The 21,465-nt window shown below is 31.6% G+C and overlaps 2 protein-coding genes across 8 annotated transcripts in view; one reads left to right on the top strand and one right to left on the bottom strand.

Annotated features, from left to right (window-relative positions):
- The window catches only part of LOC143225272 (E3 ubiquitin-protein ligase RNF14-like), a 91,865-nt gene extending 77,574 nt beyond the window's left edge, over positions 1 to 14,291 (top strand). For all 4 annotated transcript variants that reach the window (XM_076454387.1, XM_076454369.1, XM_076454378.1 and 1 more), the window contains 2 exons: positions 33 to 228; positions 14,090 to 14,291. In XM_076454387.1, the coding sequence (XP_076310502.1) occupies positions 33 to 227 (195 nt within the window). In that variant the 3' untranslated portion in view covers position 228; positions 14,090 to 14,291. The remainder of the gene's footprint in view (positions 1 to 32; positions 229 to 14,089) is intronic.
- The window catches only part of LOC143225246 (uncharacterized), a 160,940-nt gene continuing 152,276 nt past the window's right edge, over positions 12,802 to 21,465 (bottom strand). For 3 of the 4 annotated variants that reach the window (XM_076454339.1, XM_076454313.1, XM_076454323.1), the window contains one exon: positions 13,043 to 13,534. In XM_076454339.1, the coding sequence (XP_076310454.1) occupies positions 13,433 to 13,534 (102 nt within the window). In that variant the 3' untranslated portion in view covers positions 13,043 to 13,432. Of the gene's footprint in view, positions 13,535 to 21,465 lie in introns of all 4 variants that reach the window. The other variant, XM_076454333.1, reaches the window with a different exon arrangement.

Below are 21,465 nucleotides of genomic sequence, written 5' to 3'. Positions count from 1 at the left end.
TTTGAATGCCATAAAATTTGTTTACATTATAGAAAAGAGATGGTTGTAACAAGATGACATGTTGGAAATGCAACACATACTTTTGCTGGTTGTGTATGTCTCAACTCTCTTCAACAAGCCCATACCAGCATTTTAATGATTTAACCTCTCCATGTTTTGACCAGTTGTTTCAAGGCATGCTCAATCCTGCAGATGAAGATGACTGGGAATTTGGACAATTTTTGTGAGGTGAAAGTTATCCTGAATATATGTTGTTTTTTTTAAGTTACTAAGGAATATTGATCTAGCTCTAGTAATTTTTTGTTGTTAAGAAATCTAAAGATTCTGAAGTAGTTAATAATTTAGAAAAGTTTTAAATTTAATATATAATTTGATAAAACTTGATGCAAAATAAAATTTTTAAAAACAAGAAGAACTGTCAGAATTTAATTGTTGCTTGCAGTTTGCTTAAACAAATAAATGTTTTCACCTTGTTCTCATCAATATTCAACAACACCTGGCCCTTTTTTTTTTCTCTTTTATCCTTCTCCAGTTTTTCTGGATACTTGGCCATGTTAGTATTCACAGGAACAAGTTCTCTAACACTGCAGCCAAATTCATCTGCTCTGGTGCCTCAACAGTCATATCTATCTTGTACATGGATTATGGTCCTGTATTGAAGCCCTGGCACCATGTCAGTTGGCAGTCAACTTCTTTTATCTGGGACTGGTCCACCAGCATGTGGCCTTTGTGACATGAAAGTCCTGATAGCCTATATTTTACTGTCATGCTGTCATTGTGGTTGTAAAGAACAGCACCATGTTTGACATGTCTTTTCTCTGGATTTACCCCTGTTGCTGGACAGTGTCATTAGCAATGGCGACACTGTTCATCTTTGTATTTTTAACTTTTTACAGGCCATTGGACTATTTAATTCTGTTTAGAATCTTTTATCCAAATTTTGGACATTGTTTTGTTTTAACTTGTTTTATTTTTACATTTTATACTAATTTTACTTTTACATTTTTGTACTGGTTGTTTGGTGCAGGTGGCCCAGTTGCTTTATGCTGATAAATGCTAAACAACCAACAAACACAAAAATAACACAATGAAAACAAAAATACTATGGGTGATTTGATTCTTTTAAGAATATATCTGCAACTAACTACAAAACTAAACATGACTTAAACCAATTCAGAAACAAAATATCATATACTGTAAATACCACAACAAAAGAAAAAGTCAGTTTCTCAATTCTGAATTTTGTCCTCTCTTCAGAGTTTAGTAAGTCTGTCATTGGTAGTTTTAAGCTGGATGAATCCAGTTTTGGTGAAACTTGTACAAATTATGAGATATAACAATTATGTTTTACTATTAGTAAATCAGGCAGACTGAGGTGTGACTGGCTATATTATCATTAACAGAAACTTTGTATTTAAAGACAGTAGTTTTTGCTGTGAACATAAAGTTCCACTGTGTAAGCTCTCTTCATTGCTTATTATTGTATTTTTTCTTATCAGAGATAATTAGCCCCTGAACAGATGATCATGTCTGAAAGCTTGCTACTCTTCAGTGTGTCATCATCATTTACCATTAATCTCTCAATTGACTACATATGAAGCTTCTAAGATGTTTTACTTGAAACCTGTGCAGCCATTTTGAATATGGTCACAATGGACTTTTTAACAGTTTGTTTTGAGACAGTTTCACATATTAAGCCCAAAAATGCTGTGGCAGTGCTAAAAATGTTTGATGCTGACAAAAAAACATTAGGATGGCAATAGTAGCCTTTCACCAGGATATAATGGCTTCAATTTCTGTGAAGTTAGCTTAAATGTAACGTAAATTGGGAATAAACAAACATAGATTTACATAAAAGTCTGTTTTTATATATATATATAAATACAACTAGTCTTAAGTGTAGATAGTGTTTTGTTAACTATTAGCAGCTATTATTCTCTGAACTACATATATAAAAAGTGCATTCTTATATGAATCTTCTGAATTGTAGTACAATAATTTTTCAATTGTCAAAACATTTTTATATTAAATTTTTTTGCAGTTTTTCTCAACCTATAGTGAAGTACTCTTTGAAAGTTTTTCCTTCATTTACATCTTGTGCACTCTGTGTTTAAAACTTCATGTTATTTGAGATCTCTAATTTCACAGTTTTGTCACTGTCTGTTCATAGTGTTGTGGTTTTTACTGTTAGTTAAAAACCATTGGGAGTAATGTGTATGTAGTTGTTGATGGTAATTTTTTTAAACATATTTTAATGAACTATGATGCAATTTCTATTTTTATTTTATGCTTATACATTAAAGTAATTAAAAATCATTCTTTTTGTTATGAGCCATATTGAAAGATGGGTATTAGGCTTGTCATAAAATATATTGTCAGCATATGGTGAAAATATTAACAGAAAATGAATTTTATTAGACATCAGTCTTTCCCTTAATTATATATTGAAATGCAAAAACAGTTATACTTAGTTGCATTATTAAATAATGGAATATTTTACTCCATCAATTTATAACTTTAAAACATTTACAGAACTTTCCACTGAGGCTGTTGTGAATTACATTGAGTGAAAAACAACAAAAAACTTGAGCACTGATTTAAATATTTATCTTTGTGAAGACTCAGTAAATGAAAATGTTTGGCTAAGTCTTTATTAGAGATTTTGCTTCATATTTTTTCACGTAGTAACAAGAGTGTATTATACATCTTCAATGGTACTTTGTTTCATGACCTTACACAGTTATGTGAAAGATTCATATTTCAAAGTTAGGCAGTTTCTGCCAGTGTCTCTGAAAGTTTTGTCTGAGAACAATATTTGGCCATGAAGTATCTTAAGAGTGCTATCATCAGGTATAATAAAACTAATTATTACATTTGAATAGAAGAACTTGTAAATATTAACCTACAGTTCTTTTTAGATAAGGACCACTGTATAAAGTTGTTTTGCAATGTATTTCATTAAATAACACTCAACTATCTTGTAAATACATAATTCTTATAACTTTATATGTAATCCTCCAGAATATAAATAAAGTAACATGTATACTTTATACACTATACATCTTGTTTTTCTAAAGATCTATGTAACTCGTCACTGACATGGGTTGGTATAATAATATACTCCTCTAAAGCACTACATAAAAGAGATTGGAAGTTTGTACCATAAAAAAAAAAGGGTGTATCTTTTCAAAGCTTACCAGTTTCAAATAAGTAATGAAATACCAAAACATGTCTTGTATTTTAATTTATTTAAAAGTAAAACTGTTACTGGGAGACTTGATAAAAGTTCCAGTTCAATTGAAACGAGACCCAGATATGAGAGCCTCATTTGCCCAGTTCTGTCACAAGCATTTTTTAATTTTTTTCACTGTTGAAAAAGATCTCTATGGCTGAAGTGGATATTAGTATAATTGTTATAAGAGAAGCTAAAATATGAAGCTATGGTATTGCTTTTCCAAATGAGGTTGAACTGAGAAACATAAACAGTTGATACAGAGATTTTTCTGCAAACCTGTCTGAGGTGTAGAGGATGATTAGTTCATTTTTGAGGTGTGCTTTTTCAAAATGTCAACCATAGATCTCTACTAGATATTTCAATAAATCATTAAGGAAAGGATGACTGTAAATGCAAAGCTTTTAGGCATCTAGCAAACTCAAGATATTCAATTTACTATAATCTTAATCTGGTAGTCATTTGCTGTTCTAACTTATTTAAAACTTTGAAGTATCCTGTAGTTTGACTTTAGGTCTTTGCTCAGGTTAGCAGTTCTTAATCTTTTTGATGGCTTGCCAACATGTGAAATCATTTCTTTGTGTACCTGTGCAAAAAAAAAAACCTCTCAAAGACAGAATTAATTCAAGTGTTTCATAAATGTTTGTTTTACAACATATAACATTAGGTGTTGATTTCTGTAATATTGAAAAGAGGATATCAGTATAACTAAAAATCATGTTAAATATAGCTAAGAAACAAATGTTAAAATCTTCCAAATTCAATGAATGCACTTTAACTGATGCTGATATAACTTCTATTTCAAACGTATGAACCAATATTGTGTAGAAAACTTGGCAAATATTTTCATTTTTTTCTTGCACACTATTTACAAGCCTAAAGAAGTAATTTCATAGAGTGATGCATATTTTAAGCAAATGCCAATCAAAATTTTCATCTAGAAACTTGGATTATTTGGGCAACTTGGAAAAAAATGCTACTAAGCCTTTCAACTTTGCAACAAGAAATGCTACACTATGAAATAGTGGGTCTGGCATGGCCAGGTGGTTAAGGTGCTCAACTTGCAATCTGAGGGTCAAGGGTTCAAATCCTCATCGTACCAAACACGTTCACCCTTTCAGCCATGGGGGATGTTATAATGTTGCAGTCAGTCCCACTATTTGTTGGTACAAATAGTAACCCAAGAGTTGGCAGTGGGTGGTTATGACTAGTTGCCTTCCTTCTAATCTTACACTGCTAAATTAGGGATGGCTAGCACAGATGGCCCTCATGTAGCTTTGCACGAAATTCAAAAACAAACAAACTGAAATGTTGAAAGCACTTTTTGAAAGCACTTTGTCAAGAAAATATGCATAACAATGTACAAATACAGCTTCTGGAAAGTGTTTTTTGACAATTGCTTGCACTCTGTTCAAAGCTTATGTGATGACAGCATCTTTTTTGAATGTCCAAGCAGTAAGTTTATTTTTACGTTCTCCACACTCATTAACATGCAATACAGTAAATACAACAATAACAGCAGTAATTTTGTTTTACTGACATCACATAAACAGATGAATCTCTGTTGTACACATTTTGTGCAAGTAGTGATTTATTCATAAAATCTGTAGTTTCATCTGCCATAATTATAACAAATTATACAACTTTATTCAGTAATAGATTTTTCTCAACAAGGTAAATGCTATAGATTTTGTTAGGTTGATTTATATTTTGTTTGAAACACCTTCAAAGACAAATGATAATTCTGGACCACAAAATTATTCAGTGGGTGAAAGACAAAAGTTACAAGTAACTTCCTTGATTGTTTGTTTCTTCTTTCATCACTTTCTCTAAAAGCTAGTTCTTGTTTAGCAAGGAAACAAACATTATTTGTCTTTTCAAAATCTTTCTCTTCTATTTCACATTCTTATTATGTATAAAGAAAAGTACTTTTGCTTCTTTAGTAAGTTGAATTTATATTCGTATGTTTCCAAAATCTGACAAAGCAACTGAAGCTGTAATATGTGTTAATGAGCTTTCATGGACTTCATACTGCCTTAGATAAATTAGTCAAATGAGAGTACCTAGAATTTGTCCAGTTTGGTTTCTCTCACTACCAAATAGAAGATAGTTTTAACAGTAAAGTTTATTTTTCTCTGAACTCACCGTAAGCCAGTCTGTTTTATCATAATAACCAACCTGAAAGTAGCAAGCAATCAGATTTTTCTGTTGTAGTATTGCTGTACTTTTAGTTAATATAGATTTTTCTTTCTTCTAAGGTTTTTTGAAAAATAGTTATGCAACAATGTAAGTTTCTTCACAACACATTTTCACACAAAGCAAGGGTCTGTACAAATTTTTCATAATTGTTTTTGTTGGATATACAGGACTGTTAAGTATACAAGTTATTATTTAGTTTATTTAGTGATTTAATGTTGAATGATCATTTAGTTTTTATAACAAGTGTTATAAATTATTCAATAGTTATGACAAGTTTTATGACTTAACTCTCCATGAGATACATGTTGTGTGTGTAGTTTAGTTGTTGTACCTGGCTTTTGTGATATTGACATCATCTTACTCAAAGGTTCTAAGTTTTTCTCATAATGTGTCACTGTTATTACTAGAGGGCTAGATATTTCTAGAGTTTTTCAATTGCATGTTTATAAATACATACAGATAGAGAGCAAGTAATTTAGTGAATGTGAAAGGAAAAGTGGAGTTAATCTTTGTGTGAGTTTAATCATAATGGGCAATTTATGAAGTGAGTTTCATGGCTTTTGTGTTGTCAAATGGTGTTCTAAAGTAATTGAACCCACCTGTGTGGACTTTGATAAAAAAAAAAAGAGTCAATAATTTAAAGGTATGGATACAACTCTGATAACCAATAGTGTCACAAATGTTTGTATGTACATTTGGCCTCTTACGAATATATCATTTTAAAACAAATATATTATGTGCTGTCTGTTTATCATTGAAATTTATCACCAACAAGTCAGAGACACCTAGTGTAAAGAGTTGTGGCCATTCTAAAAACATGTTGAATATATGTTAAAAAGATAAGACCATGCTCTTCAACAAGTGTTTGTTTTGTGACTAATCAGCTAAGGTTTGTTTTTACTTGTTGCATGGTCAAAAGAAGTCACATTTCCATGGCAATCTTGAAGCAGACCAAAATGGTGCTTTGCTTGAATGTGTAGAATGACTTATCGTATTCTCAACCTCTGTTGATGGAATTGGTGATAGTGGAATTCTGTGTGTATTGCTGTAGATTTATTTTTTTAACTCTATGAATATATGATATGTTTATACATATGAAAGACTTTTTTGTAAATTACAGAAATGCAAAATTATACTATTCCTGGATTGAAAGCTAATTTTAACTGACCAAGCAGCTAATGTTTAGCCTGTAAGTTTGTCACTGCTAAAGAACAAAAAGCAATCATATTAAATTGTATCTTATTCAAATAACCAAGATCACACAGACATGCACACTTGTCTAATACCACAATTTCTGTTTTAACAAGCTTCTGTAAAGAACAGATTGATCACCAAGTGTGGGCCACATATATTTAAGTTATTTACACACATACACCTTTGTTTTTGAACAATGATTTAAGAGATTGTGTTTAAGGAGAAATGTGCAGTTAGTTGAATTCATATTATAAAAGGACCAAAGATAAGAAAAGGTTTTCTTTGGTTAAGGAATAGTGCGTGAACATGGGAGATGAAACCACATATAGTGACATCAATATGTATTGGCATGGTACCCTTCAATGGGACAATTAGAATTGACAAAGTATGGGATGGGTTCCCAGATGATGAGCACTGCAGCTTTTGTTCAGCCCATCAGTTCTAATGTTACCACCAGTACACTGCAGATGAGCCAAATGCCTCATATATTATCAGTACCATGGTCATACTATAAATATGCAGTCACTGAGGAAGCATTAACACAAATGGCAGCCATCTGGACTATTACTAGAGAAGAGGTGTAAGGTGTAAACATCCTATGTTAATGGTTTTTGTTAACTCGTAATCTGAGGGTTGCAGGTTCAAATCCCCGTCGCACCAAACATGCTTGCCCTTTCAGCCATGGGGGCATTATAATGTGATGGTCAATCCCACTATTCATTGGTAAAAGAGTAGTCCAAGAGTTGGTGGTGGGTGGTGATGATTACACTGCTAAATTAGAGATGGCTAGCGCATATAGCCCTCGTGTAGTTTTGCGTGAAATTTCAAAACAAATCAAAACATGCCTGTATGTTAAAAGATTTTTGTATAATGAACTATTGAAGTGCAAAAGGTTTTTCATTATTATTTTATTAAGTATTGTTTTATCACTGACCATGGTAGTACTTGGTATGTATGGATGAGCCAGGAAATAAAATGGCCAATACATATTATGTATTGCTCATTGTGGTCTTAAATCTTTCTAGTAAGAATCAGAGATTTTATAAATAGTGAACTTAAGTTTCTGAGGTTTTCAGAAACTGTTAAGACTTTCAGTTTAGCCAAAAATCATTATTAAAATAGAGAATCAGCAATTATTTTAACAGCCAAATGTTCTGTCGATTATTCTGATTCTTGTATCATAAGGGCTAGCTAACAATACTTGAAGTTATTGTAATGATTTACACACCAAAATGTTGCATTGTAACTTGGAGAGTGTAGAAGCACCATAGAATTCCACTAACTTACTTTAACACGTGATGTCCATCAAGACAAATCATCATGTGCAAGTAAAACTGCTGCCGTCATAGTGATTGCTTGAAAACAGAGGGGAAACAAGCAACAACAAAAATTTATAAAATAAGGATGATGTAGGGATGGCAGTGCCAAAGGGTACAAAAACAAAGTACAAAGGAATATATGAAACCATACAAAAGTCCCTACATAAGTGGCCACTAAGTCAATATTTCAACTTATAGGAATTAGTCATTGTAAGAATTTATAGCATTATTCAATTAAAATGCTTTTATTCAAATCTAAATTTTTGCAAAGGAAATAAATTCAATATTAGTTGTATGTAAAAGTTTTTCTTGGAAAGATTTAGCCTCTTGTATAGGGTTTTTGTGTATTCATACCCACTTTGTATTCTTTGGCTTTGCCATCCTCGCATCATACTTATTTTTTCAAAATTTTTTAGATATTTTTTTTTGTTAGAGGCTTTTGATTTTGAGTTGTTCTTTGTTTAGAGGTTCTATTGTCCATGCTGCATGTAAATGTTTACAAGGACTAGCAAAAGTCAATGCACTACTTGTGCATGGGGTGGTTGTAAAATTAATTGATTTTTAAATTTAATTGTTGGCTTTAGGATAAGTCTGATACAGAGGACCATTGAAAGGTGTAGTATTCACACATACCATGCATTTTCTGTGTTGTTATTTTAGTGCAGAATGTTTCAATTTTTTTTCTACAATGTAAGTGTATAGTTCTTGTATAACATGTTGTCCAGAGAACCTTTAAGGTGATGTCATCCTAGCTGTTACTGTTCCTTTGTTATTCTCTAGAGCAGCATTTCTCAAACTTTTTTTGCCATGGAACACTTTTGAATTCTTAAACTACTGACAGAACCATTAAGAAATATTCTAATCTTAAAAAGTTAAATCAAGACTACCCTTTTGTTTCTTTAAAACACTGCATTCATTTGTCACTAGCAGCTAGCTTACGGCTAGTCATCAGCTAGGCTCCACCCATGAACAAAATAGCCAATGACAAAGTAAATATAAGATGGTACAATTTATGGATTGATGAGCTTTTAAGCCATACTTATACCTAGCCTGCATCTTTATTTTGACTATACTACACACTTTTTTCATGGAATCCCTGAATATATTGTACAGAATTCCTTGGTCATGCAGAACATAATTTGGGAAATGCTGCTGTCTAGATACCTATTCCTTCCATGGCTAATATTGCTTCAGTATGCTAGAATGTTAACAGCAATATGCTTGAATCTTTATTTAAAGGGTTACTTTTGTTTAATTATAAATTATTAAGTTGCCAAAGGTTTCCATATTATTATTATTTCATTAAATATTATTTGTATGTTTTTGTTTTATTTACAGGTGCTGCATTCCATTTGATTGTAAATATTTACAGAAAAATAATAAGTTAATGTATTCCTGAGCATGAGCATGAAGTTAATTGATCTTAAAGTTAAGTTTAACTGAATAGAGGGAGAGGACTTTGTCATTGATGCTTTCGTTCCTTCTAGAGATAACCTGTTCTTTCTATAGGTGATTCTGATGTAATATTGCACATTATGACAAGGAAGGCAAGAAGTTTGAAATTTTGTATCAAATGGATAGCAGTGATTTTCTGTGACTTGGGTGCTAATACTTCTAAACTTTCACCATGCATTTTATATTATGCACAACTCATCAAAACATTTTTTAAATGAGTAATTATTTTCAACCTTAGAAGTAAAATATTGAATTAATGATTCATGAAAGTAGTAGAGAGTCAAGTGAGTTAAGAACAATAACAATGTAACAACTACAAAGCTTTGAATTTGGTAAATTCTTTTTTAGTATGCTTGATACATTGTTGTTTTATTATTTCCAGCCCTGCAAAGCAGAATATTGCCCCATACATTTATCCCAAACATGTAGACAGGTTATCACAAAATTGGATGGATAGATTTTTTACATTTATACTGACCTGATTAACTTTTGTATGTCAAAGGTCAGAAAGTCATTGTTACTGGTATAGGCTTTCCTAACTTTGTGGTTATGATATTCCATCACAGAATAAATGGATATTCACAAAACATTTACAACTGGTACTACATCATAATATTTGGCTTAGACTTGTTTCATTATAAAATCCACTTCCTTTTCAAAACATTCCCTTTATCCATAATGCTCAAGTGGTTTGTCACAAGTTCAAATCCCAGCTGAGTGGGGATTTTTTTACACATTTTTAATCAAAAACTGATCATGTTTAAAAAAAGGTATTACAGTATTAGAAAAAAATGTGATAACACGATACTTTATGGATTTGAATTCTGTTAACATTCAGTTACAAAATTTGAGCATTACAATGATTTTAGTATTTGCCTACAATGTAGAAGTCTTGATTTCACATTCAAGTCAAGTTGAAAATTTATGTTGTTTTCAACATGTATATTTATTATCATATTTTTGTGAAATATTAGAGAAAAGGGTAGACCTTCTCTCTACATATATTGTTGCTACAGTGTGATTAATATTTTAGACATGTTCATGAAACATTTATTTACATTTCATTTTCTCACTAAAAATAAGCATTTGCATTATATCAAGGCCAGTCAGCTAGTACAGTGTAACATTAGTAGAGACATGGGTGTTTCATTTTTACAAGTTGCACTTATTTATTTAGTGTAGAACACTTATTTTGGAAAGGAGTTACAGGCGGGAAGGTGATTATGTTCAGAACATTAAAAAATACTGAGTAAGTTGATGGTAAAAGTCTATAAATATGGATTTTATTGGCATCTACATCGTAAAAGTAATGGCATTTCACTTAACTCTTGTTGTCACATTCTTTTTGTTTATCTAACCCATTAGTAATAGAATTACTTTAGATAAAGCAAGTGGAAATTTTATATACAGTACAATAGTGTTAGGATAAGAGAATATTTTGTCATTCTTTCTGTGTAAGGGGACTAATTCTTCCATGACATTACAGAATGTAAGTACCAACACTATGGTAATACTTCACTGATCCCTGTTGCTAACTGAATGAGGCAAAATGAGATTACTTATTGTTCTTTAGGATTCCTATATACTTGTACCAATGCATGTCATAAGGTTCTGCTGGAATGAACATACTGATCAAATATAGGGTCTGAAATAATTGTGACAGTACACCATACAGTATCTTAACTATATAGAAAGAAACTAGCAAGGAGTTGGCTGGGCAGAACCAATTTAATAGCACAAATATACTTTGAAAAAATCAAACACTGTATATTAAGTTTGTTGTGCCACAGACCAAAAAGCATAAAGAATTGTCATTACAGTAGAGAATTTGCATAAAATCTTTACGTGATGGTGGTTACTCTCTCTGACAAATTGATGCACACTTGAAATGATCCCCAAATATTATCAAGTACTGTAAGTAAGAAAGGAAAAGGCAGAACACCTAAAGTTAATGATATGAATGTCACATATCTTCATTTATATAGCCTTTGGGGCAGAAGGAAGACTGACACTGATTTCAAACATGAAATAAATGACCATGTACCAAATGGCAGAAATGTTTAGATCTACAGTATCAAGAAGACTCAGTGAGAATGGAAATGTGGTTGTTAGTAGTTAAAAACCTTCTTTACATCAATCTCAAAATATTGTCAAGAGACTGAAGTTTTCCAAAAAGTACAAAAACTGTTAGAAGGGCGTTATGGACAGAAAAGTCCAGGTTTGAAATATTTGGTTCAAAGTGTGGTACATTATTTATCTAATAGAAGAAAGGTGAAATATAATCAGTGATGTCTAGAAAACCCACTTGTAGAGAAAAATATATGCGTAAAAACAGCTCGTTTGGGTTGAGAAAATTTTTTACATAGAGGAGCGAACAACGTTTTGACCTTCTTCGATCATCGTCAGAAACCGAAGAAGGTCAAAACGTTGTTCGCTCCTTTTACGTAAAAAATTTTCTCAACCCAAAAGAGCCGTTTTTATATATAAAGGTGAAATATACTTATCTCAATACATGGCAGAGGGTTCTGTGTGATGGTTTGACAGAGTGTTTCTCGTGACATAACAGGATATATTTGCAAAATAGATGGAATAATAGACCAGTGTAAATACCATCAGATACTGATCCATCATTATTTCTTCAGTGGTAAATGATTCTACTACTAAGAAGGTAATGACCCCAAACACTCCTTCAACCTATGCATAAATTACTTAGCTAAGAAGGAAACTGCTGGAGTAATTCCCACTCTAAACACTACCTGATTGTGTTATTGCTTACAGTTTACTCCTCAGTTACTCACAAAATTATGAGCTTCTACTAATTTTGTAATTTTAAACACACATCTTTTGTCCACATTCTTTTATAATTTTATAGGTAAAATTTGCCAAAATTTATAAATAAGTCAATGCTACATTTCACTGCAGAACTTGAAATTAGTAGTTGCTAGTTGACAGTAAAGCCAATATTTTTTTCTAGTGTTTAGCATATGACCATAAAGGAGCCCCGGCATTATTTTGCCTGTTGATACCCAGAACTTTTAACTATTTTTAATTCATGATCATATCTGTTTATATAGTTGTCCAATATTTTGTAATTACTTCTCTGTGTTAATTTTTTTAATTTTGTATAATGTTGTGTTAGAAATATAGCTTGAAATTAAGCAACACATGAAAATAAATTGATAACAGCATTAAATTTTAAAAGTGTTGCTTATCGATAACATGGAGTGGTACAGTCCTATTGTATAGTAGGAATAATTGTATTCTTATGAGCTCTTTTAATGGTAACTATCATGACAAAATAAAAATATATTCATAAAAGTTTCCAAATCAACTTTAATGAATTATGTGGAGAAATATTGTTAATATATAGCCTCATACAATGGAAATAAGTTTATAATAACATCAAGATCAATATTTTATTGGGTTATAGATTACACCAGCAAACAATAGAAATCTGATATAGTACGATGAAAATAAATTGAAATAAAAGTATCATGTTTTTTAACATATCTTGAGATACACTGATAAATCTGATACTTATCAAAACTAGGAAGATAAGTTTATATAACATCAAAATTGGGATTTTTTATTTATGTTATAGGAGAAAATATAATTGAGTAATACTTAATGTTATATTTGTTAATGTGTGGTAGGTTATTAATTAAATATGTTATGATAAACTGTAATAAAATGAAAAAACAATGTATATTGAAACAGAAGAGTATTGGGTATCTACAATTCTTAACAGATTTTGAAACGTTAAGAAAAGAATGCATTAAATGTGGTCAACAAAGGAAAAGAACCAGACACAAACACATAAAAACAAATCTGATTTTTATGCAAATGTTTATATGTAGGATTTATTTTGCACTAACCAACTTCTATGTTACATAACTTCTATTGACTGCTGGAACAGGTATGAAACATGTCTGCACCAGCTGAAGACAGAAATAAGAATAATAATGATACCACACTTCCCAGGTAGACTAACGTATTTCACAATTCCAGGTTATCTAATTAGTGGTTATTATTTTTATTCATACAAGAGAAATAACTCCTCCCAGCTCATACTTTTTTCTAGAAGTATTATGCTACTACTTGAAATGGATACAACTTCATTCAGCAGGGTCTGGTACTGGAATAGATTCAAATAAGTATCAGACTTACTAAGCAATAAATATTTTGTGCAATATTTGTCTATTCACAATATTGCAATTTCTCTAGAATGGAAACATATGAAACACTGAACACCTCCATGAAATGTTTAAAAATTATCAAAATAAGTCTGGGTAGATATCTTCTTTACTAGTTGTTAAAAGGTGAAAGTTTTCCTATAATCACATACTTCGCAGGAGAAAAAAAATGTTATTGGATTACGTTTTAGCTAAAGCTACCCAGTAAGCACAAGTATAATACCTCAACAATAAACACTATGTGTAATTTATGTGAAACTGATCATTTTAAGCATTTCTCACTGGACATTTTTGCTTATTTTTTTAAATCATATTCTACCTGTTTGTAGACTATTTTTATTGTGCCAGTAAATGGAAGAATTTTAACATTAGTAGAAAATGTAATTTGCAATGTATAGTTGTTGTGTTTTAATTATGTGAATTTAAATTACCATATGCAGTTAGTAGACACTATTAAGATTTTCTCTCTCTTTTTTTTTTTTTTTTTTTATATACAGAGCTGACAACGAGATTCATGAGAAGTCTGACTTGGAAATAATAAAATTAGTAGAAATCTTGAACTATTATTAAGAGCAATGTGAAGTATTCTTCTTTGTAACAAGAATTTAATTAGGAAACTGAGATATGGCTGATATCTCAGCATGGGTTTTTTGCTGTCTTATTTTTGTATGTGAAATAAAAAGAATAAGTTTGGCAGAACTATTAAGTTTGTGAGATATTACTTTGTATAATCACATTGCATGATGAAGAAATGTCCAAAACTTCTAGAACAAGTTTATATGTATGTATATATTTCACTCAGTGTTTCACTTCTCCAACTTTTTGATGAGTTAGGTTCGAATTACAATGTTAGGTTAATAATGAGTAAGAGATTGTGCTCTTATGAGTTTATTCTGTAAAATTAGAGAACAAGGTCACTTGGATAATTTTGTTTATGTTGATGAGAATCAATAATATAAAACTGCATCAGTTTGATAAGAATGAAAGTGTTCAGGTTATAATTATAGTGAAAAATTATATGAATATTGATGTAAAATGTATTACAGAACAGACACAAATGTAAATTAAAACATTGAAAAGGAAATGTTAAAGGTGGGAGAATAACTATGATTATACTGGATTTCTATTTACAGTAAAAACACCATTAGCTCTGTAGCAAGGACTTCTATTTGTTTCAGATGGTCAAATGTTGGCCTGCTATGGCAGTGGTACCTTTCATAAGTTGATATAAATTTCTTGTGTTCAATATATATGGTGTGTAATATATGAGAGATTTCCTCAGTGCAAAATTCATTATGTATTCAAAACACTACTTTATAAGAAATACAAACCACCTTTTTATTACACATTTATCTTCCTTTCCTGCATCTTCAGTAAAACATTTCCTTTCAAGCATTATCTGGATTATGTGCTGAGCATTGTAATATTTATTTTTAAGACCTATCTTGTTTTTGTGAAAGTGTTATAAATAAACCTAATTTTCATACAGCTAATTGTCTCTTTTAAACCTGTCATGTATTAGATAGTCAAAGTTACACATTTACTTATGTATCGTGTTTGCATTAGATGAAGTTCCCTATTTTAGTTTTATTACACTTATTTTGATTACATGAGAGATAAAACTATCTGAGGAACTATTTAACATTTGAGCATGTGTTGTAGATATGAAATTTAATTAATCTTTATGAATTATTCTGTGAGAGGTACTTTTTTTTTTTCCATTTGAGTATGGTAAACTGTTTAAATATCTGTGAAATGTCTCGTGTTTACATTCAATGGAAAGCCAAGTAAGAAAATATATCAAAATATATAATCTATACATGCCTTAATAACAACAGAGATGTTTTATCTCCTTTTTAAAACCTTGATTTTTGTGAATTTTTTGTAAAAGATGCATGAAGACTTGCAAAATCTACTGCAAAACTGCTCCCCATAACAAGTTCTTTTTCAGTCTACAAATATTTTGCTGAACTGCACCCGTGGTGGGATCTTGTTTGCCACATGGTATGGAAGACTCAAAAACGGGCCTGGGATACTTTTCTTAGGTATCCCACACTCTCAAACTGCATCGCTTTCCAGCAGGCCCACGCACATGCTCGATGGGTAAGACGTCAAAGCCAGAAGAAATCTTGTATTAAGCTCACAACCAGCATATCCTCTACCACCAGTTAGTTCCAAAGTCATTTGGGACAAGATTCCAAAGGCCAGTGGGCAATATCACTCTGTCCATCTCTCGATTTTGCTCTCTGATGGCCAGGAAGCAACTGATACCCAGAGCATTGCCAATACTCTAGTTGAAAGCTTTTGCCAGGTATATAGCACTTCTGCCTTTTCTTCCACCTTCTTAGCCACCAAGTCTTGGGCAGAGCAATCATTTCTTTCCTTTTGAGTTGATTGTCTTTATGACTATAATCGTATTTTTACACTGGTGAAACTCAAACTGGCCCTTCATCGATCTGGCAGTTCATTGGTTGGACCTGATGATATACACTATGAGATGCTGCACCATCTATCTCCTGCTTCTCATACTATCCTTCTGGTTGTTTTTAACTGGATCTGGCAGGAGAATGTTTTTCCTGATGCCTGGTGCCAGGCTATTGTCCTACCTTTCTCTAAGCCTGGGAAGGATCCCAAGATTCGTTCAAACTACTGTTCAATTGCTTTGATGAGCTGTTTCTATAAGACCTTTATAAAGCTTTAGAGTATGTTCTATAACCTAGTAACCTATGATATTTACACCATCTTATAAAAAACTGGACAAATAAGTATTAGGAAAACTTTATTACTAAATAAAAAAGCTATGTCGGGTTGCCTATTGAGCTTGAAAAAAGATTCAAGCAAGATAGGGATGGAAGTAGTCATATCACTTGATCTGTCTAATGATTGCTAGCAGATCAAGCTGTCTAGACTTCATACAAGGAATAAAATATCTATCATATATTAGTGGGCTTTCTCATTGGCAAAACAGAACCAACATTTTCAGTTGTAAACTGATACTCTATTGTAAAATAATCATAAAAGCAGTATTCTAGAGTTAATCAAAAGACATTCCATTCAAACACCAAGGTTTCAATAGACAAAATTGGGAAGCCAGTAATTCAGGGATTATAGTTACTGACAAATTATTTTCCCAATACTTGTTAGAAAATATATTAACACTGACAGAATTCAGGTATATAAAGACATTTCTGCCCAAATTCTTGAAAATCAAGATTAATATTCATGCTGTTGCTATGGTTTATGTCAACATATTCTGTATTGAACAATGTTTCACAGCATATGCACTGAGAAACATAGAACTAAAACATCTACCACTCAACTACAGCAGTTTATTACTTTCAGATGATATTTCACCTCAGAAAATTACTTAATATCTCAGAAATAAAGAAAGTAATGACCTTCAAATTGAGCTTTGGAAACTCCATGATATCATCTTCAGTCACATAATCTGATGCTGTTTATTATTTATAAAGAAAACCTGCTTAATAGCTTGAAAATTAAGGGTCACAATGTCCTTTTAATCCAGCTGATCCTAATCTCACCAAACCATAATTCCGGTAATCAAGCTTGAGCAATGAATGAGTTATTGAGCATTCAACAAAATTACCATCCTAAACTTGGTTTAATACCAGATATACCAATCAAAAGGCTGTTAGTAGTGGTGCAACCAAGTGTTAGAACTCTTCTCACATCTGGATCTGGTAATTCCTCATCTTTCTATTCTGAATGTCATCTCTTGCAATAAAAATGGTCTTAGATTTGTTGCTATCATCCAGCTTGACTTGCTAGAATCCATATACAGATTCTGTCAATTGAATCATAAATTGGTAACTTCAGATGTGTTGATAGCCACACTGTTGCTTTCAGGTCCAGTACAATAGACTTAAATCTAGTATAACTACTGTTTTTTGGTTATTCCCACTTTGCTCACTATACTGATCACCACTCCAAGGCAAAGATGGATAATTGATCATCCAGAACAGCAGAACAAATCAAAGATGTTATACATCCTTTATGACCTAATGCTTTCTTTCTGGATGGTGAATGGCTTAATTTATGGATCCAACTTACTACACTTTGTCCACAGTAAACCATACAAGAGCGCTATGATTTCTTCTTTCACATACACTTATGTAAATCATTATCTCATATAACTCTTCCACAGAACATCAATTCGCATATTACACAGGCCATACTGTCTGATAGGTTCTCCAGTATTTGTGTCTAAAATATGCTGATGACAAACCCAAATTTGCTGATGAACACCTCATTTTATATGAGATACCTCCTAGGTATAGTGGCAATCACCACTCTATTCAATCTAGATTATTTCCATCCACCAGAATAAAATTTTATTGACTGGGATGATAGATGGTTATACTCAGAGTACTTTATACAACATGAAACCTAGCATTCTGGCTGCTCTTGTATCAAGCAGGAATTCAATCTCTCGCTCATGTACAATGACAGGCATATACTAAATCTTTCCAGCTCTGAGAGAACTGGATGAACATCAACTCTTCTGACATAGGTTGTTCATTTCAATCCTTTAGTTGGTGACCAGAACCAATTTGGGCTTTGTTAGTTTCCTTGAGCTGTAGCAGGATTGTTTCCTTCTTGTTTTGAGGTCTCCTGCATTTGCTAAGCTATCAATCAAAACTGCTAGCCTTAGCATAGGTAGCTCTTTCAAAGTTATAGCTAATGATATGCTCCTCTCTTTCAAAACAATGTGCATATAGAAGAATTATCAGCACAGACTGTGAAAGAATTGGCATTCTTCAATAATTTTAGACAACTGCTTCAAAATTAAAAAAGAACTAAAGGAAATCTAGGTTTTAAAAGTAGTATATATACACACACACTTGTAAAAATGGCATAAGAGGATGCCTGTATTACAAAATTAGGTTAAGCAGCTGGCATTGAAAATCATGAGTTAAGAGTGATAAGTTACTGACACCAGCTTGGTAGTATAATACAAACTACTAAAAGTTTTATGGCAATGCCTAAAATTGGCACTTTGAAGTATGATTGATTATGGCAGAGTGTAGTAGTGGTAAAAGGGGAAAGGCAAATGGCTCATTCACCATTATTTGAGAATTTTGATTCTTATTTTGGAAAGCCTGATGAGTTGCAGAAATTAATCAATGAAGTGTGAGAACAAGTTGTAGGTAGTTATGTATACTACTTGGCAACTTGTAAGAATACGAAGAAAATGTCATTTAAAAACTCATGCCTGGTGCTAAAGGTGCAGTTCTGGGGGATGACTTGAAGTTCCAGATGAATCACCAGTTCTGCAGAATGGTTTAAAAGCTCTCCATGGCAGTTTTTCTCCAGTCTTTAGAATTGAAATGATGAAAATATCTAACCTTCAACGATACAACTCGTCAGCCTTGATGTAAACAGTATTGCTGTTTCACTAGTTCAATCAATTTAATATATAATGACATAGTAGGATAAATGTATAAAAGAAGTTGAAAACTATATGTTTGTTAAATATCTTGAATGTGAAGAACATTGTCAGTAACATTTTACTGAAATTTCAAATATTAAAGATTTAACTGAGTGTTCTTAAAAGATGTATATTATTGCAAGAACATAAATAAAATTGATGTACTTTATTAAATATCTGCCTCAGAATAAGTTTCTTTCATTAAATGTAACTTTCTTTGAGTGAGTGATTTATGAGCTCTACTTGCCACTGCATTCTTCAAGTAAATAAATTAAGTATAACTAGCAGTAAAGTCAAAGCCTCCTACAACTGTGATGTATAAGCCATGAGACAACTGGGAGAGTCTTGCCAATTCACAAGATAATGTGGTTGCAACAGAATGACAAAATGTGAAGGGTTTAATAATCTCAGTTTAGCTCGAGGTTGGTGCAATGAGTGTTCGGGTAGGATGGTCTAATGGAGGTACAGCCACAACACTTTCTCCTCTCTGACTACTTCAGATTTACTTAACGTTTTGTACTGTATTGTTATAGAATCTGTCTTAATAAGGGAGAGATGATCTCTTGCACCCTAATGATCCCTAACCATTTCAATAGGTAGTTATTTCACAAACTTGTCAGAGATAATATCTCAATCTGTAAAAAGCTATTATTATTCAAACAGTACATATCATCCCAAAAGGCAGCCAAAATCTCTATGATGTTTCTCTTCCAAGCCACGATCATGGAATGATGAATTACTCAATTTTTCACTTTTGGCACAACTAGGCAAAGTCTGTATAAGGTGCTCAATTTGCACATTTTGAAAATGCTCAATGGAGTCTAAAATATACCATTTAAATACAAGATCATATGTTGTACAGCCTGATATGAATACCAGTCCTTCCATGCAGTTACTTACCTGAATGTAATTCTGTCTTTATAGGTAAAAAATTATAAGCCCAAACCTTAATTAATGAAATCAATATCTCAAGTACTTTTAAAAATGTTTTAAAGAAAGATACTGTTAAAAAAAAAGAAATATATATATAAACTGTTATATCAGATCCCTCAGATGCATAAGAATCCTATAAAGTTTAGATTTATTACCAATTCTTCAAATACTTATCAAATGTGTTAATATTGTACTTAAATTTAGATATATTTTTGGAATATTATAAAAAAAATCTGAAAGTCCAGAAATTTTTTTTGAATTACAAAAAATATTCCAATTATAGAATGTCTAAGTAATTTAGATACTTTAAAACATTTATTTCTGTCACCCCCATACATTATATACTACAATAGATTTAAAAGACCTTGTTAGAGTACTTTATAACATGTTTGATAACTTTTATGGATGCAGAAGTGGATATTACAAAATACAACTTTACTATGATCTAATGCAAAAAATGTACCATACTTCTGTATTTATAATAGTTATATAATTTTTAATCGACAGGTCTATACACAAATGGTTGATATCTAATTTCTTTTAAAAAATGGCCAAGTTGTTATCAGTTCTTCTGTAGATATTTAAAAAAAAGTTTAAATTCCAATAAATATCTTAAGTTTTGTCCCAAATACTGTATATCCTAAGGTACTGACACTAGAAAAAAACAACAGCTGATTCTTACACTAATTACCTATACATTTATTTTGCAGAAAGCAGAATTCAGTTGACCATTTTTAATAAAAGGAAACTTAATTTTCACATTCTTGGCTCCCCTATTCCCTATAGTGTTATTCCAAATGTATTGTTAAAGGGATTATTATATGGCAACTGAAAAAAAATTTAATTGTATGCAATAGTAATAACTACTTAATGGATATAGAGATATAGAACTCAAAAATTTACTATTTTTTTGTAACAAGTATAAATTTATTTCAAATAATAAAATTTCATTTATGGAAACTTCTTACTTAAGAGATCACTAGTTTATCAAGAGTAACATTGAATAATTTAAGTTTACAAAAATAAGTTTTTTTTTTTATTCAATATGTCAGGACTGGGAAAAACAACCTACAGTTGGCTAGACCTGCCTCAGCTTTTCCATGCTATACTTGTACAAATCTTTAACATTTTATAAGTAAGTTTTCTTACTTTCATTTTTTAAGATCTTTATAAGGGTAGTGGTTGGAAGTTCTGTGAGGAAGAGATCTTGGGTGGTTGTGTTTCTACTTTTCAAACATAAATAATTTTAAGGGTAACTGCCTTCCAACATCTGGTTGTAAACGGTGAAATGCAGTTAGAGGTGAAACAATAATGGTTTAAGCACTCACCTCCATAACCTTGTTTTGATTTTTTATGAAGGTCAACTTGTTTCACATTCCTGTTTTGGATTTGGCTTGACAGATGGAGTATTCCCATTGCATTTTTGGGCGATGTTACTATGTTACTACAAGCTTTGATATGTTATGATCTTAGATGACTAACAAGGAATGT

This window comes from Tachypleus tridentatus, chromosome 1 (assembly GCF_004210375.1).
Source record: "Tachypleus tridentatus isolate NWPU-2018 chromosome 1, ASM421037v1, whole genome shotgun sequence".
Classification (NCBI taxonomy): Eukaryota; Metazoa; Arthropoda; class Merostomata; order Xiphosura; family Limulidae; genus Tachypleus; species Tachypleus tridentatus.
Note: the sequence above shows the minus strand (reverse complement) of the source record. Positions and strands in the feature narration are given on the sequence as shown.